This window comes from Nesoenas mayeri, assembly GCF_963082525.1.
Source record: "Nesoenas mayeri genome assembly, chromosome: 3".
Classification (NCBI taxonomy): Eukaryota; Metazoa; Chordata; class Aves; order Columbiformes; family Columbidae; genus Nesoenas; species Nesoenas mayeri.
This window is the reverse complement of record NC_137544.1, coordinates 48,115,781-48,134,822: the sequence shown is the minus strand read 5'-3', so window position 1 is coordinate 48,134,822 and position 19,042 is coordinate 48,115,781. Positions and strand designations below refer to the sequence as shown.

Sequence of the window (19,042 nt, the reverse complement as noted above, 5' to 3'; positions counted from 1 at the left end):
TGTGCCTTATCCGTGGTTATGTGGCACACTTCCAAGAACAACTTTTATGAATTACCAGCAACTATGAACAACAAAAATATAAGGATTGTGATAGGCTAGAAAACATTCTTTGAAATAGTTTAAGTGCAGTAAGAAAAGCATGCATTTGCCTCATTAGGATAATGACTCCAAATCTACGTTTTTCCAAAGTAAGAATTTATTCCTTCAAATTAATTTTCATATCGCACAAAAGAATTCAGTACAGGTTTTTTCCCAGGAAAAAAAAAGTTGACAATTGCAGTGAAGTATTACCTAAAGTGACATTTCATTCTTGCATCTCTTAAAATACATTAGTTTCTCTCAAAACAATATTAATCAAATAACAAAAATGTATGGACATCAAAACTTTTCAGTAGCTTGAGGTACCATGTTCTCTCACTGACTGTATACAAGTCATTTTGTGAAGCACACAGACTTCTATTGCAAGAAACTTCTATCTTTTCCCTTTCCCCACTGTGTCTTCTCTTTCACTCATTTACTGACGAAAGTGCAACTTACTATTCAAACATATTCAGAATATGTTTGCAGCATGCAGCCAAGAACCTGCAGTAGCTTCCTGCAAGCAATTTACTATGAACACAAACATGTTGCCTACATCTAGTACACACAGTTGGCTGACATCCCTAAAACAGTTATTCAGATATTCCAGAAAATCCTGAAAAATGGTCTCTACCAGCTTGCAGAATAACATGGCTTGCTAAGGATGCTGCTGATACTGTCCATATTCTTCAAGGCAAAGGGCTAGGAAGCAGTGTTCGGAATTTTGTAATTGCAAATTGTAATTGCAAATAACAGGCTTTTTTAAAAAAAATAAATGTTTTAATTACAAGTCCAAATTAAACCACCTATTTTAGCTACCTGCTGCCTCTCCACTTCTAACCTAGTGCTGGGCATGATGTTCAGTCTTGCCCAACCCAACTACTGCTTCCTCTTGCATGACCACCCCAGCTGATCCACTCTCTATACCTCACTGACTGACATTGATTTCTTGGGAGGCTGTAAGGCTTGAACCTGAAAGTATCTTGCAAGAGCACAAGTACAGGGATGGAAAGAGTATGCTGCAAAAAGGATAATGCTTGTCATACAGAAAAATGACAGGATGGCTTTGTGCCCTCTGAAGTCTAAACCCAGTGAAGTGCAGAGCCTTCCCTCATCTGCAGACGCAGTCAGTAAGTGCTTCACCTCAGTGTCCTACTAGAAGCCCATGATAATTTGTCACAAGCACCTTTTACCGCGCATGTGGCACACGTTCTGTAGCTACCAGCACCAGCGAGATTAGTTTTGACACAAATTAGGGTTACAAAGTTCATTAGGATTTTTCACATTTGCTTAAGAAAGCAGCAAATGACAAGCAGTCATTTTAGCACTCAGTTTGCTAAAAATATCAAGAAACATCAGAAAACATTCTGCTGTAAAAAGATTGTTTGCTGTCACAGAACAAAGAGGAAGAAAAGTATTCTTTTCTGATTCTTATGTATGAATCACTTCAGCTTTACTACCAAACATAACAATGTAAGAAATTAATATAAAAACTTAAAGATGCAATATTTTCTTTGCCATAAATTGCTACCTACTCTTCAGTGACTGTAGGTGCTTTTATTATTCACATAGTCTCTTAAGATACACAGTCTCTCTCAGCTGAAGAGTAGACATTATATCACTTTTCTCCTGTAAAGCACAATACTGTAAATATATACTAGTAAAGCAAAATAAATAAAAATGTTAGATAAATGTATTACTGCAAAATAACAAAACTAGATTTCCTTTCTAATTTTTTTTTTATGACCTTTCAGCACAGTAGACCTGGCAGGAGAATCCAGCTTGTCTTTACATGTATCTGTTTCGAATGTACTCTCTGTACATGAGGAAGTCGTCTTTTCCCAGGGGCTGCATATTTCCTCCTCCAGCCTGAATGTGTGCATGGAAAATCTCTATTGATTTCCTGTCAACTCTTGGAGGCTGAACTTCATAAATATTGTCTTGAGAAAAGGAGGAGATGGGTATTCTGAAAAACAAACAAACAAACAAATAAACATGCAGAATATTTGGAACTTTAGGTAAAATTTTTCCACAGAGAAAGAAGAGTATTTCTTTATCTTGAAATATATATGAGGGTCAATGAAAAGGTTACTTTCCGCTAGAGAATTCATTTACCTAGATTTTTATCACTACTGCAGACCTCATAAGACCCGGCTCTCCAAGTAGGGTAATTAGGTAAGTTGTCACTAATCACTGAATACTTTCTCACTTCCCTCCAACTCTGTCCTCATTTCTTTATCCTTCCTCTGATCTGCTATGGTGACTAAGTACCCAAGCTGTGCCATGCATTATAGCAGATAAAAGAAAAACTTTAGTGAGCTATTAACTTAGTATCAATTATTACAAGCAAGTAATTATACAGTGTGTTTCAAAAAGATGGACCCAATTTGACATCATTATATCTTTGCAACCACAAACTATCAACTATTGTCTTGATGTTGTCCATACAGCAGGTGGAGGGAATATAAAGCATTTATAAAAAAGCTAGTAAAACTGATAACTCATTAAACTGTTTGTAAATTTTTGTGTAATTCTAATATACAGGTCCAACTTCTTGAAACACCCTGTACTCTGAACCAACATACAAAAAGGATTTCTCAGATAAGAATTTTCCATCTAATTATCAGGAAACAGACAACTTATTACCAGCTTTTATTTTATGAGAATGTTTTCTAAATATCTTTGTACCATAAATGCTGTCTTTAAATCCTAATATTCATATCTACTTATCTCATGAGAAAAACATGTAGTTTAATGTTTAGATGAGCCTGAGTATGTCAGACCTTTTCTAAGAACTATTGTAAATCAGACTCACTCGTAAGGTGATTTTAACTGCAACTCTTTGAAACTGCGTAGCCAGCAGCTCAAGCAAAGTGATCAATTCCCTCCATGTGATTCTGTGATTCAGGGCTTGAACAACCACATTTGGAGAACCCTGCCCACTCTTGGGCTCTGCCATACAAGACAGACCATTAAATACTTGGATGAGACCAGCAAACATCACCGAGATGATGAGAGAGCTGGAAACATGATCTGACAGAACTACAATTATGTACAACAGTGGATGCAATGCACCTATAAATGCTAAACAGGAGAAATAAATTATTTCTCAGTTATGAAAAAAATTACATACATGTTTTAAATAATTCTCTAAATCATCAGTTTCATACGTGTTTACCTCCTATTTCAGCTGGAAAAGGTAATTTACTTTCTAGCTAGCTACTAAAATACTACTGCTTTATAAATACTCTATATAAACAATGCTGCCCAAGTATTCAGTACAACACAAACATTTCAGTTCCAGAGACTCACTTTCCTACCACCACATACACTGAACACTTCTCTAAATTGGATCTTTCCTTCTAGCCTGAACCCAAATTCCATGGACCCAATTAGCCTGTCGCATGGAGGAGCTAGCAGCAATTTTTGCAGACAGCTTATTAAAACAGAACAGGTACTTAACAACCCCTTTTCCAGTATATCCTCCTGCATTTGAGCAACCAGGACTTAGGATTGACCTCAGGCAAAATTTGAAACCGGACGATTGTTTCACGAAAAGTCATTTCCATAGGTTTTCACTGTTTTTTTTCTAGCATCTGACACAGCATCTTGTGGCAATAATTTCCGTGACTTGCATACGATGTGACATTCCTGTCATTTCTTATTCTGCTCTGGGCCTTGGTTGCTCATAACTCTTACATTGGGAAAAACGGTGGACCGCCATCCTCTGTTTGACTCCTCCACATCAGTATCATACAACCAAGAGTAATTCATCTCTCCACACAAACTAATTATTTTCTGATCAACCTCGTCACCTTGCCATTTATGCAGAGTTCCACGGTCTACTCCATCCTCTCTGACAATGCAGTGAACAAAAACTGTGTTTAATACCCGAGACTGTTTTTAAACTAGCTTCTCATTTGTCACCTACTATTTTAGCTGCTGAAGAAAACTTTTCAAACTACTTTACATAATAGCATATTGCAAGAGTAGCCAGTGCCAGTGCCTGAAAAACAGTCAGAATGCAATTGTTGAATATTGTATTAGCATATGCACGTATTTTTGAGCTCAGCTTCTCAGGTAAGAAATGACAGCAGCAACTTCCCGTCAAAGCTCACTGTTTCCAAAAGTGAACATCGATCAGCTCGAGTGCAATGAAAATTCATAGATATTAGCATCATTGTCATATTCCACAGAAGCCACAGTCATGACTCACTATCTGGGTGCTCTTCAAGAGACAAGAAGTTATTTTTGTGTTTATTACATCCTCTTTTAAAGGGAAAACACAAGGCATCATGCCTTTGAAGAACTGGAACACTCAAATGATGGCAGAGCCCTTCTATAAATGAGATGCAGTAATAGCCCTCTAGTTGTATTATTAGCATAAACCAATGTTTGACAGTTTATAAACCAGGTTTTCTATTAAAACTGGCAAAAAACTTGCTCTCTTATTTTATAACCTTTTATTTTATTTAAGTATGCCAGATTTTGGATGTCTCATCATGTGATGGCTTGTTAGTCTTATAAAACAACTGCAGTGTGTCATGTAACATAGTATGCCAAAGATTCCACTAAAATGGGAATATATCATATAAAATAAAAATGTTTGCATGTTAAATCCTCGTTTTTCAATTTCATATTTAAATTTGTATTTTTCCATTTTACATAGCAATATATTCAGTTGCTTATACTTTGACAGTAATGATACAATTACTTATGCTTTTAATAAAATACAGGTGTACTATTGAACTTCAGACAATAAAATCTATGGTCACCCACAGAGTTCAGCTACATACTTAAAGCCAAGTTACATTTTAGCGGGATGTAGACGGAACTTGCTAGGTTGTGTCATAGAAATACAGGGTGTTTCAAAAAGCTGGACCCAGTTTCAAGGCAGTATTTTTCACAATGGCAACATGCTAGAATTACACAACAATTTACATCTAGCGGTAATAATCTGAAACTCTGTACCTCACCCCTTCAAGTGGTGAGAGTTTCATTCATGGGCGGTTCATGAGATATACTGACTTCAAATTGGGTCCATCTTTTTGAAACACTCTGTATACGGCTATTCTAGAATTAGAGAAAAAAGTAAAGCTAAAATGTTTGCCAAAAAGGGAAGCCTTACTGCACAGATTATGTTTTTATTTTTCCTCATTTCAGATTGTATTACAATTGCACTTTACGTTTCTTAGTCTTAGAATTCTGTAGCACTACAGTGGAATGTAGGCGAACGCTAAGGATGTAAGCAAGTTACCTGCCTGTATGATCAGGATAAAATTTCCAAACCCTTGCCATTTTTATGCTTTTCTTAAACAAGATGAAATTTCTATTTCAGAAGAGTTGAAACTTTTCTGAAGAGTTTAACCTCTCCTATTATGTTCTCACCAAATCACCATTTTATTTTATTTTTTGCTGGTAAACTCTATGAATAATATTGTGGAAATTCCATCATAATTAACCTTTTCTTTCCATTTTTTTTTCCCAACAGAGTGATAGTTTCTTCTCATCATCACTATCATATTCTTCTAGTTTATTACAACACATTAAGGTGGGTGTGTTAAAAACTGGTACCAGACAGTAGTCTATCTACATGCCTAAAAAGCAGATGGCTTTTCAAAGCACCCTCAGCTTCTGCAGATACTTATTTATCTAGTGTAAGCATTCAAGCTGAGACTCTAGCAAAGTATCTGCCTTTAGCACACTGTACTTACCAATGTCACTAACACCAAAGAAAGTCAAATGTAGCCATCCCATCTACTCCACTAGCAAGTCAGTAGTTAAGCAAAAAACCGAAACAAAGCCATAAGACTAATTTGACGCCTTCTCTGTTTATTGATTTGTTTGTAAAGACATGACATTTCTGAAGCACTAACGAGTCAAAAGTCATTTCCTTATGTGCAATGGAAGGCTGGGCAGTAAAGTGTATTTCGTTTTGAGTATTTAGTGACTATATCTTAATTTTCCACCTACTTGCTTCAACATGGTAAAAATATATTGAAAGAACTGCATGTTCGTGCATGCCAGTTTTGATTAATAACCTTGTATTAAGCTGTAACTATTTGTAGAGTGCTTGTATTAACCAGTCATTCAATTAAGTCACTTCTCTAACACTATTCAAGTAAAAATCTCATCTACTGAGTATTTTACAATAGAGCCATGAAGAAGAGCATATTAGTTATGACTTTGCTATCAGATCTCCCTGGGCGAACTGTAGTTCTATGGCCTCGCGATGAAAATTATATAGACAGGAATGTAAACACCATATCATGAAGGACAGCACCCTTGACAGGCAAAGTTCCGTTCATTTCTTCCCACTTGTGAACAGGCTTCATGGTGCTATGGTTTCACCAAGTGGTTTTCTCTCAACAGTAAAAGCAGATACAGCGAAAATCTTCTGCGACAACGGAGATGTTCCATACTTTGAGGGAAGAATGCACGGTGATGTGCTGAGCTCTCAGAAACACAGCAGCCACCAGAAAGCCACTACACGTGTTCCAACATTGATTAGTTCTCCTCAGGTCTCGGAAGTACATCTAAAGAACGACACAAAATGTACTTTGTGGCCTTGTTTGAATCCTATGCAAATACAGCTGACCTACAAACTCCGGCAAAGCCAGAGGTTGCGTTTGGGGTTTTGTTTTGTGGGTTGTAGGCTTTTGTTTGTTTGTTTTTCATCCCCATCAATAGCATCCCTTTAAATTCCTTGCCGTGCTCTTGAAAGAGCCTTCAACAGACTCTTCCTTCCTTAGACACTAACGCCTCCATACAATGAAGTGTCAGTCACATTCTTTGTGAGTGAAGAGGATTGAAAACCAGGAAACCTTCTCTGTCCGATATTTCTGCAACTTGTATCTCACAGAACCAACTCAGAGCAAAGCTGGGACGGCAGCCAGGGCCCAGAGCAATCACCTGAAACTCCCAACAGCACATACAGTTTCAAAGGTTAGAGAAAGGCAATTCTCTTTACACAGGTATACATCCAAATGAGCATTTTACAATCCAAATTAGAAGCAGCTTCTCTACAGTGCAGAGAGAAGGAATATGAGAGAAGGACAGAACATCTGATACAGAAAGGTGATCCCTGAGGAAGGATGAATCTTTTAAGCAGAGGTGCTTTATGCTGACCACAAACTAATTCAAAATTTAAAGACTGAACACACAAAGGAACCTACTGGTAGTATCGGACACAACAAGTATCAAAAGAACACTCAGACACACACACAAAAGGAAAAAGAAAAGAAACAAGAATATTGTGTTGCCTTTTGGAAAGGAAAAGCTTAGACTTACTTTTTTTCAAATAGAATTACTTGAGGAAGACAGTTTTCTTAAACTGATTAATAGAAATCTGTCACTTCACAGACAAGACGGGACAGGTTGAAGAAGGGTTCCTGAGAATTTTCATCAGAAAGTCTAAGAGTAGATGGGCTAAGGTGGCACATAGTTTAGTACTTGCTGGTTTTTGCTAGAGATTGTTAGTACTACAAAATCCCGGATTCAAGAAAAACATAATATGCAATGTAGAAATAACTAAATTTACTGTCATATTTCACAGGGATTTGTTACAGTCACATTTTTAGAGGATATGATTTCAGCACTGCTGACATTAGGATCAAAATGAGACTTCACAGGCAAAAGTGAGTAACTCCAACCACTAACCCCAAAATAAAATAAAAGCTTCAAGCCACAGAAATTCTGAAGCATTTTAACTGTGATCACAGTACTAAAAGACACAATAGTTATTTATTTAAATTTGGAAAAACGCAAATTTAATAACAAAAGAAAACATAGTTTTGACACATTAAAAAAATAATCTAAGTTCAGTTATAAAAATATTTTTTTCTAGTCTTGGGAGACTATTGCATTATCCTTTTAATACAGGATGTACAGAAATACTAAACCAGGTGGACAGCAGATACAGACAAACTAAATTTTTATGTGAGTTGCAGTAACAAGTGCCCTGTCAAGTCAGAATTGTAGTGAAATATTGTTTTATAGCTCAAGGTAATTTTTCAGGTTAAAAAAAAGTCCTGGGATTTTGAAAAACAATGACTAAATTTCATCACAATTCACATATCATTCTGTCACTGTTGCAGGCTTCTTTTACATCAATGGATGGTATGAGATTTGCCATGTAGATTTTTATTCAGGATTCAGTGTAGATAGGGAGGAAATACGGAGGACCCAGAGATCAAGTGGGAACATTCAGGTATTAAAAATGTATTTTTTTAAATTTGAAATAGACATTGATAAATGAAAATTATGATCTAAAGCAGTGTGAGGCGGGTAAATGCTCACAGTTTAATTGTTAAAATAATATTTAGCATCTCAGTTGACAAGAGTACTAAAAATGCTCGGTACATGAGCTTTTTCATCTGAAAAGCTCAGACCTCAATATTGACAGAACAGATGAATGCGAAAAAGATAACTCTTCCTACAAACATGGGGATCTGAATGACAAAGAGTTCAAATCACCTTCCCAAGATCCCTCTGAAAAGCTCATGCTCTGCTCCCCCATCTGTCCTAAGGGTGCTCTGCAAGATGACTGAGCCAATCTAACAAATCGCCACCAGCCAGGCAACAAAGTTCTGCTGCGTTTGACCCTGTGGCTCTGCCTCTTCTGCCCTAGTTCTGGTGATAACCAAGACCTTCACCAGTCTAAATAATCTCATTAATCTACCGGAAGACTATTTGCCTTTTTTTTGGTTGTATTTGCCTGCTGCAGACTGATGAGCTGGACTGGTTTATGGAGCGCTGTAACAAGAAGCAAAACTTGCACAAGTCAGTGAAAAAGTACGTGATAAAGAAGCGGGGAAAGAGCAGGACCTCCCCCTTTTGGTGGCAACGAGCTGTCAGAATTGCCTTCTCCCATCAAATCCAGTCATACTGTGACTTAAACCGTAATCCCAAACCATGTCACCTGTCAAACTTCAGTAGAGCATTTTAGAAACCATCACAACATGGACTTACTTATTTCCTTCAGTCTTTTCTGGAGAGTTCTACAACTCTGATCATACCATTGGTTTTCCTCAGACTCTTCCCAGTAGTATTCTTCTTGAGATGTGTGACTAAACATGAACAGAGCATTCAGGCCCAAAATGAAAAAAAAAATGATTCTTTTTATGTGGTGTTGATTCCTGATAGGTTTTTGTCTTCTCTAGCCAACATGAAGTACTGAGTACATTCAGGTAAAGTGTCCGCAATGACTTTAAAACCACTTCCCCAGAATGTAAAATGAAGATACTCTCAGTAGCAGTCGGCTTAGGCCATTTTGCAAGAGACAAGCACATAGACAGTGCTAAAGACACTTAGAATCCCAATGAAGACAATCTTTCATCATCAGACAAGACAAAATCCGGGTAATTTATAAACAGCTTGACCAGTAAATTTCAAGAGAGCTCTCACAGGCAATAAATACTGGAGAATCACAGAAGTTCTTTGTTTAAAAGTCAAAAAGATGAAAGATTCAAATTAAGTAAGGAAGACTAATCCTTTATCTAGATGTAAACAGAGGTTTAGATCATATATACTTCTTAAAATACAAGTGTTAAAGAACACAAGATCCAGCACAGCACATTTTGAAGTAAAATGAATCCCAATGATCACCAAATTGGAAAGAATTTCATCCATCAGAGGCAAAGAGTTTAGTTAAGGAGGAAAGTCAAGCAGATGACTCCCACTTTAACACAGATATTTACATCTCCAAAGAGCTGAAGTAGTGCTTGTTTTAATCAAGAGGCACAGCTATCCTGTTTCCAAGAAATGGAAGAAATAAAATTAATTGTAAGTAAAAATAGAGCATTTATTCAGACCCTTCTGGGAGATTTCAAATACAAGACTAAGGATAATAAACTTTGCTAAATACTAAAGGTTGCTCAGACAAAGGGTTGTCTAGCAAGAAGGTGCTCTATTGAACTGCAGAATATGTTGTTGGTTTTTTTACCTTTTTTTAAAAGGAAACCTTGACTGCCAACTTATCAGGAGAAGAACACAACTAGATAAGAGACTTCTGTGATTTAAGCATAGTGTAAACAGAAGACAGAATATAAACAATTTTTAAGTATATTTCCATGAATATTCATAATAATTCCCTATTTTGTGAACAAACTCTGTTGTTTATTTAACTTTCTGATGTGAAACAACATGTTGCGGTGCATATTTGAAGCACAGAGCATGCAAAAAAGCCCTGTACTGTGAACCATCAACATGCTTAAGAATCCAGGATATCTTCTAATTTCCAAAGTCACTTCTTGACTAATTACAAACCCCTTTTGAGTCACTATTTCCAGAGTAGTGTTGAGAAACTATTGAGATATTTTGCATGGGTTTAATGTAAAAAATAAATATACTCAACACTCTAAACATCCTTTATTCATTTACTTCTGCCTTTCAACATACAGAATCCCCCCAAGAACTCCTAGGATGTGAATGCACAGAAAGATGACAAGTTCAATACCATCTTTCTCTTTAGTGCAGTTAAAAAGGAGCAATAATGCCATGTTTGCAAATATAAAGCTATTTTTATCAAATCCTCCAAGAAATAGACCTCATAGTAACATGCCATATGGAAGTACTGAATGAACAAGAGAATTGCTTTAAACTGAGGGAACAGCTTTCAAAAGTAACTAGAGCTGTAAAACATTTCATTAAAATTAGAAAATATACTGCCCTATTTTTACTTTTCTATTTTGAAGTGGTATTGTAAAAATACTCCAGTAGACCATTTAATTAACAAAAATGGAAAATATAGAGTACTCCACTGTTCACTGAAATTTGCTGCATTATTTTTATCTTGGTGAGAAAATAATATGTATAATGTGCATGTACGCAGAAACAGGAAAAAGGCCCATACACTACTTGTACATAGCTGCTAACTTGTTGATAGTTAATTGCTAGTCATTTTGAGTCACATTTGATCAATACTTGGATAACAAGCAGAATCTAGGTAAAGATGACACATTTAATATCAAGGGAACTTTTGAAACCACAGACCATATGATAGATCTCTGAAGACAGGGTATGTTTTTCCAATATTTAAGAAGAACATAGCTCTTGATCACGCTGCGGATATCACTCACTAGTGTTCTCCTGCTTGAGCATCATCAGCGTCTTGAAAACTGAACAGGAGAGTAGATCCCGGTGGATGAACGAGGGTTGGAGCACATGCATTATTGCTATTATATACTACACAGGTCACAATGGGCACAGGCACTGCAGACAGCTTGTACCCCAACATATGCAACCAGCTACTCTTCGTTGTAAGAGCGCCACAGCATTTCCACACTCTTCTCCAGAAGTGCTGCAGTGAATGAAAACACTCAATTCCCTGTTCAGGAGGGAATCAAATTTTCTGTGCTCCCAAATAAATGTAAGAAGTACATTTGGAAAGTGATTGAGTGCATAGTTTTCAACACTATTATTTATATGACACTGCAATGAGTACTAGGGAACTAGGAAGAGGTGCACCGTATCAGCCAACAGTAATTATACTACAGTACTCAGTCTCTCTTCATGTACATGATAATAGACTGTGCTAAAAGCAGTCCAGCTCTGTTTAGCTCTATTTACCTCTAACTACAGTTCTAACCTTTTTTCCTTCCTGCCGTTTCTGTGAACAAAAAGAGGAACTTCAATATCCTTCCACATTCTCCACTACTCTTCAGTATTATTTCACTGCATCACTGTGATCACTGTTCAAGTATCCATTTTTTACTTCTAACATACACTTACAGTTTCTAAATTCAAGCCCGAAGCTTCTCTTCAGTATTTCTACAATGCATACTGGAGTTCACAAAGATCAAAAAAGGGTATTAAAAAAACCCTTTAAAAGTGTGGAAATGACAGCAACTAACCTAAGCCTAAACTACATCTCACTGCTGATGAGAAACCTAAGTTTTAGATTGAGTACTTCATTTTCCTCTGAAAAGGACTGGTGTTTAATTGCATTTGTATCTACAAGGAACTACTGGAGAATCAAATTTGCCAGATGTTTTTCAATTTAAAAGGCATCTAACATAAAATTAATTCAAGTTACCACAATTTTTCAATTTCTTCAAGTGTTCCTTGAGAAACAAGGAAACACACAGTCCAACAAGTGCAAGATGTGCCTCAGCTGCTGTTACTGAAAACCCTCTCTCTTGACCTAATCTTGAGTACAGTATGTTCATGCTATTTTGTATCTAAGAAGTTAGTATTCTCCAAGGAAATTCCTGATTCAGAGCAGCAATTCAAACTCAGTAAGAGAAAACTTCCTTGTTTCAGAACTGAACAACACGCCTTAAATCCCATCCAAGTAGTATTTACATGTTTTTCAAAAGCTGCAGGACAAAACCCGAAGAAAACTTTTAAGTTGCATAAAGATATACTTTCAGAAAAATAAAAAAAATACTGACTATAAGATACCCTGTTTCCTTGCACATCTCCACAGAAGAGCATGTTTGGTAGAACTGGCAGGGAAAGATAATCTACGTGACTTCAAGATGAGGAGGAACAGAAGGCACAGGCTTGTGTGCTCTATGAATTTTACACTTCCACTATTCAGAAACACATGGAAACTACACTTGGGAAAGGAGAAAAATGAACATATTTGCAATCTGCTCTAGGTGAACCTGCTTTAGCAAGTGGGTTGCACCAGATCATCTCCAGAGGTCCCTCCTAACCCCAAACATTCTGTCGTTCTGTGAATACCCAAAACCCACCAGAATTATGTGTACAGACTCTCTTTAATATGTTAATTTTGCAGCAGCATATCCTGGGGAATAATTTACCTTAAGGGGGCAAGAAAGAGACTATTATCTCCTGCACTGTCTGGGAGATTTTGCAATTACACAAAAGGAATTGCCTTTGTTCATAGCAAAACTATTCCTATCATTATAAAATAATTTCTTAATAACCACTTCCCTTCAAAACATTCAGAGTTGTTCCTTCATATTTAAAAAGAGTTTTACAGTTTACCAACCTCATTTACTATTTTAATACCCATCAGATATACTTTATTATAAAATTACAGGCACATTCACCTACAAAGTGTAAGCTTATTAATGATGAATGATGTGCAGTGGTATCTTCACTTTAAACATATACAGCACCAAATGACTAAGCACTGATATTAGGCAGTATTGTCTCAAACACAATATTAAACTTCTATGATGATATCCTGCTCCCTCAGCCTCACTGAGACACCCCAGTGTCTATCCCAACTTGGGTGAGTGATATATTTGAGGATCCCTCACTTCATCAGCGCAAAAGGAATGGACTAGAGGCAGCGCAGGAAACAAAGCTGAGGCTTCTGTAAATCAGTGGATGGCAGTAAAGATCTTGCAGTCCCACAGAGTGGCTGTGCTGCTGGGTAGGAGATCACACACCCCAAAGAGGAAGTAAATAAAAACCTGCCTTGGTGAAACTTTAAGCTGCCTACAGTAAAGCAAGATGTCAGCTGGGGAGTTGGGGCTTCATCATCTAAATTCTAAGACCTGCTTCAATAATACCATGACGTTTGGATATCATCATGAACCTTTTTTATATTAGTACTAATAAAAGATCCAAATGATCTGGCATACCACTAGAGGCCATTCTCGTGCAGTAATAATCAATCTATAATCATAAACAGTTAAATTCCTTATGTCAATATGAATTAAATATGTGCACCTACTGTAATTTGAATGGTAGAGTTATTTTTCATATTAATGGTAAGTTACTTCATTCACAATGGAATACATAAAAGTTATTCCGCATGGCAGATATCCCTGGAGAGCAACCCTCCTACCATCCCACTACAATTGGCTTTGTTGAATTTGGCTCTTATACTAATCTTTTGGAATTAAGGTATTCAAGAAGTGTTTCATTGACAAGAAGCATTCAGAGCTTATCTTCCCTTACAACCTACTATCACCTACTTACCTGTTTGGAACAAGGTGCAAAAATTATCTGTTTTAACAAATGAGCTGTATAAAAAAAAGCCTCTTCAGCTCAAAATATCACTGACAAAAGCATAGAACCAGTGTGTAACAATGAGCAGACAACAAAAAAAAAGCCAAGGAGATACTTTCGAGGAAAACATAGCAGATTTTAATTGTTAAAATAACATCTGTGCAAGATTCAAGATGTTATTTTCTTCAGTTAAAACACTGCATACTGATTAAAACTACCACTGATCTTTTCACTTCAGTGACACAGATGGGCATCCAGTATGCAAAAGAAAGCAGCAATCAATTCACACTTCGCCTCATCCTCTCCAGCATCTGGCCACATATCATGTAATATTAAAAAATACATAATATATACAAAAATATTTCATTTGACCTCTCAAAACTCCTCAAATGTCCACTAAAACAAATAAGAGGCACTTGTAGCCTTCTCAGAACAAATAAATTCAGATAACTGCTCACTAAAGACCAATTTGCAACTTCAAATGCTTTTTATACAAAAAATATACACGTCAACCAATCTCTTTCAAACTACCTCTTTCAAAAGTAATCACAGCAGAAGAAATTGCCTTTTAAACTTGGTAGCTTCAGCACTTCATGTTGTGATAACTCACGCTTGCTAAGAATTTTTAATACAATCATCTTGGCACTACAAATACTAAAAAAAACCAGAACAAAACAAAAATGACCAAACGAAAATCAACCAATGCCCTCCTAAAAAATCCCAACCCCAAAAACCACCCTAATGAAATAATGAACCACAAAAAATGATACACTTCTTTAAAGTTACATGGGAGAAGCAGGAACTCAATTCCTCATGCTATGCATTGAATCCCCTTATGCAGTAAAAGCAGCTGAAATATGACGTTAAACAATTTAACATCAAATTTACCTGATTGTTTTTGGGGGTTGACAATAAAAGCAAAAGAAATAAGCTAAAGGGAAAAAGAGAAAGAATACTTACAAATTTATAACCCTATCCAAGTGGTGTTTTGAACAAAACTGCTGGCCGCTCTTGTCTTGTTTATGCTGACTCTGTCCCAGCTGAACAAACCTGTGAGAAGCAGTAGATAGGAGAATAAATCAAAGAAATAAAAGAACTACTCCGAAAAAATTTGGCAAATGAAAGAAGATTACACCAAAAAGTGCGTATTTAAGTCATGTTATAGAAGTCATTGATCATGTTCTGCCTCTCTACTAAGAAAGATATCTTAAAACTTTGCAGTAGGTGCATGTGAGGACTCAGCAGCTCCTTTTAGCTTGAGAAAGATTTGCCTATTCATTGGTGTCACCTAGTATGTCATGGGATAGAAACAGGCCTCCACACCTATGCAATATGCAGTCCGCTACAGTCAACTCCTGTCTTCTTCAAAGCTTTCAGTCCGATTAACAGCCTATGGAATAAAATCAACAAGGGAGACAGAAAGGCTCTCAAGTTTCAGATTTAAGTCAGTCTTCAGCCAAATTCAATCTAGTTTATTCGGCTGAAATCCTGGTCCAGCTCACTTATTTCTAAGCCCAAGCTTTTGGGATAATTACCCCATCTCCAAATATTTCCTGGAAGACACTCAAGATGCAAAATACTGTTATGGCTTTTTCCTTGGCAAGGATTGGGAGCAATTTTTTTAAAAAACAGTTAATCACTAATTTTATTCAGTCAGTCTAAGAGGAACAGTCAGAAGGTTTCAAGTATGTGTATGTGCAGTTATCTCACACTTGAACTCAATTTGTGCACTCTCCAACACATCTGTGCCACTGAAAACAGAAGTAAATATTCATTATGATGTTAATACTTCAGTTTTCTGATGTGGCAGGGGTTTTTTAATAGCTAGCTTCCATTTAGCTTAAAACCAGTCTTGTTGGTCTATTTCAGAAATATTTACTACATTTTAACAGGGGACAACTAACAGTGCAAAAACAACTGCATGGAAGAGTGTACAGAAGACAAAGGAAAAATTCACTCCTAAGCAACTTATTGTGGCTTTTCTTTCTGGTTCATTCAGATTCTATACTGTAGAAACAAGAGCCTCAGAAACACGCAACATCACTTTGAATGTTGAAGGAATACTTACATTTCTAATAAGAGAATTATAAGTGGAAATAAACATAATTAAGATCTATTAAGCACAGGAGACTGCTATTGAAACAAGCTTAAAAAAATAAAAAACAAAAGCAAACTAAAGGTGTGAGTATCTTTACTGATTGCTCCAAATTATCCATTATTCTGAAATAAACAAGGCCTAAATTAACACAAGCAAGTTACCAGACAGCAATAAGATACCATGGACAGTTGATCTGCAGTATCCATCCTCAAATTATTTAAAGGCACCTCCTGTCCCTTCCAACCTCAACCAATTTGTGCTTCTATGTTTGCTATTTCGATGAGAATTAACGCAAGTTATCTCAGCCATCAGTGAAAATGGGCTGAACAGATTCAAATTACTTTCCATTTGAATATATACTTAATATAGATCAGTTGATGTAAAGTAACTTAACCTGAGGTACTTTAAATCTGCAAGCCTCTCATGCTAATGAAAAAGAAAATACAAAACATGTCCAACAATGTCAAGTAGAGTCAGGATCTTACATCTCCACTTCCCTTATTACAATAATAGAAAAAGACTTGAAGTGAGAACTATAATCATACTGTGAAATCAATTGCTGCTATTCTCAAACAATGTACATTGTAATAAAGGTTGTCAGCAAAATCTATACTTTCCACATAAATCAGTACATCAGACCATAAATAGCAATATGTCTTGTTAGCTAAAAGAGGTAAGGCATTTGTAATTGTTATATTTTTAAAACCTGCATTGCTTGAGGGAAATGAAATACATGCAAGGGGTTTTTGTCTTGAAAAGGATAGGAATAGGGAAATTCAAAGGCCCCATGGAGTTTACAGTACTACTGTAACAAGAGACTGAATGTTAGTCCAGCCTGAAAACGATAAAACGGGGTTAATGCAGGTTGTGGTTAATGGTTAATATAGAGCTGCTCATCTGCACAAAGTGACTTGTAATAGACACCAGCTCACACTGGGCCATTTGCAGAACAATAACTATCCAGTATACCAAAGGGTAATTGTCAAATTGGTATCCATTTTCTACTGGTTAAAATAAAGAACTGAAGTTAGCGGCAGAGGTGAAGTTAAAAAATTCAGAGACAATAAGAAACATCTTCCTCAACCATCTTTAAGTGCACTATCTCCAAATTACTCAGCATGCAGGAAACAGGTAGAAATGGAAATTTCAAAAACTAAAGAGTGTAGGAAAAGTAGCTACCCCTAAAGAAAAATGAACAGAAAAATACTTTTAAGTAAAAAGAAAATGCTTTCAGAGGATTAATGAACTAAGTCAGGATTAATCATCACATATCACCAAATGCGAAGATGTCACAGTGAATTAAAACTTCCCTCAAAAATTGAAGAAGTTACAAATATAACAAGGTAATCACTGCTATTACACATTAGAAAATAAAAATAAATGCCCACAAGCCCATTTCAATGCATGTTTCACAAGTATTCACTTCGATATAAACACAGTGTTTTTCTAAGGTGACGTGTAGTTTTCTTACATCCTTTTTCTCAGACTTCTTTAATTCTACATTCTAAGCAGGTGTTTCAAACCTTGGTTCATTACACTAATGCAATTGATTTGCACTCCTGGTGTCTTGCATAAGCAATCGCTCTCTCGGCAACAACCTTATAAGCCTTTAGGAACTAAGAGGGTCTTCAATTTGGATCTAAATTTCTCCAGCTAATCGCCAGTATTGAATTCCCATTATTCTGTCTAGTTTTCAAAGAAAAAAACGGCAGTTCAGGAAACAATCTTCTCCACCAGGGAACTGAATAAGTAACTTTTTAGTTCAGTTCTAGTTCATCTATAACTGAAATTATTCTAGTTTAGTTTTGGTTTGCAATAAGGAAGCAATGCAAAAGTTGAAATTAATTTCTGATTTAAGGAAAAAGGAAGATTTTAATCAGTTTCTTGTTGGCTTCAGAGTTATTCTGTGCTATTGAGGAAAGAACTTGAGAACAATAGCGTAAGTACACATTTTTTAACAATGGCAAGACATAGCCAGCATTCTGTATGGAGTTATGGCAATTCAGAAATGGCAAGACATAGCCAGCATTCTGTATGGGGTTACGGCAATTCAGAAACAGCATTCCTGACACAACTGGAGTCACTGGCTCCCGCTGGAGAAGCACCCTATTGATTTGCTGATCTCTCTTGGGGAGCTGGCAGCTCATGGCTCCTGCAGGAGCGGTGACAACAGCCTTGGATAAAAGTCCAAGTTCCCCTTGAATAAAAGCAGAAGTTCTTGTGTAGTGGGAGCTGGGAGGGAGGCGATACCTGGACGCTTGTCCACCAGCTCTTGCCTCCAGCTGCTCTCAGTAAACCAGCAGCACCGGGCTCCTGAAGAGAGCCCACAGGGAATGTGCCGCACACCGCCTCATGTTTTAACAGCTTACCACAACGTGCAGGAATTGAGCGGGAACCCGCTGGACCACCTAAAGAGCTGTGTTTTGTTTTGCACCACAGTGTATCTTACTCATTTCCTGTATGTACGGTTTGCAAAAGCATTTACTAAGAATGAGTGGCGATATCATGCTGTTCAAAATGCAGTGTGTAAGAAAGAGCACATTATTACACACACGACGCTTAGAGCTGAGCATATAAACACACACGCATAACCCCACGCATCACATACATTTGCACATTGTTATTTCATCAAATTCTAATAATGGGCCAAACTGACCTGTCCCTCTCTTGGAACTTACAGTACAAATATCTGTCACTCAGATATCCATGCTTCTACAGTGTGAGTTGTTCTGATCACTTTACACAACATTTCTACTCATAATCTATACTAGATTTAGTAACAGTCTCAAGGTCTCACTATAAAATCCACAACTTTTTATTTCAAGCTCAAAAGTCCAAGATGTTTAAGAAAAAGGCTGAATATTATTCAGACAAAAAATTTTCCTTGAACATCAAAAGTCATGCAACTATTTAAATTTGAGTAAAAGGTAGCAGTTA

At 36.7% G+C, this 19,042-nt stretch overlaps 1 protein-coding gene across 1 annotated transcript in view; it reads right to left on the bottom strand.

Annotated features, from left to right (window-relative positions):
- Positions 1-1,771: 1,771 nt before the first annotated feature.
- The window catches only part of FIG4 (FIG4 phosphoinositide 5-phosphatase), a 67,482-nt gene continuing 50,211 nt past the window's right edge, over positions 1,772-19,042 (bottom strand). Inside the window, exons 22-23 of the mRNA XM_080342451.1 lie at positions 14,968-15,057; positions 1,772-2,044 (exon numbers count right to left, since the gene is read on the bottom strand). Of these exons, the coding sequence (XP_080198577.1) occupies positions 1,867-2,044; positions 14,968-15,057 (268 nt within the window). The 3' untranslated portion in view covers positions 1,772-1,866. The remainder of the gene's footprint in view (positions 2,045-14,967; positions 15,058-19,042) is intronic.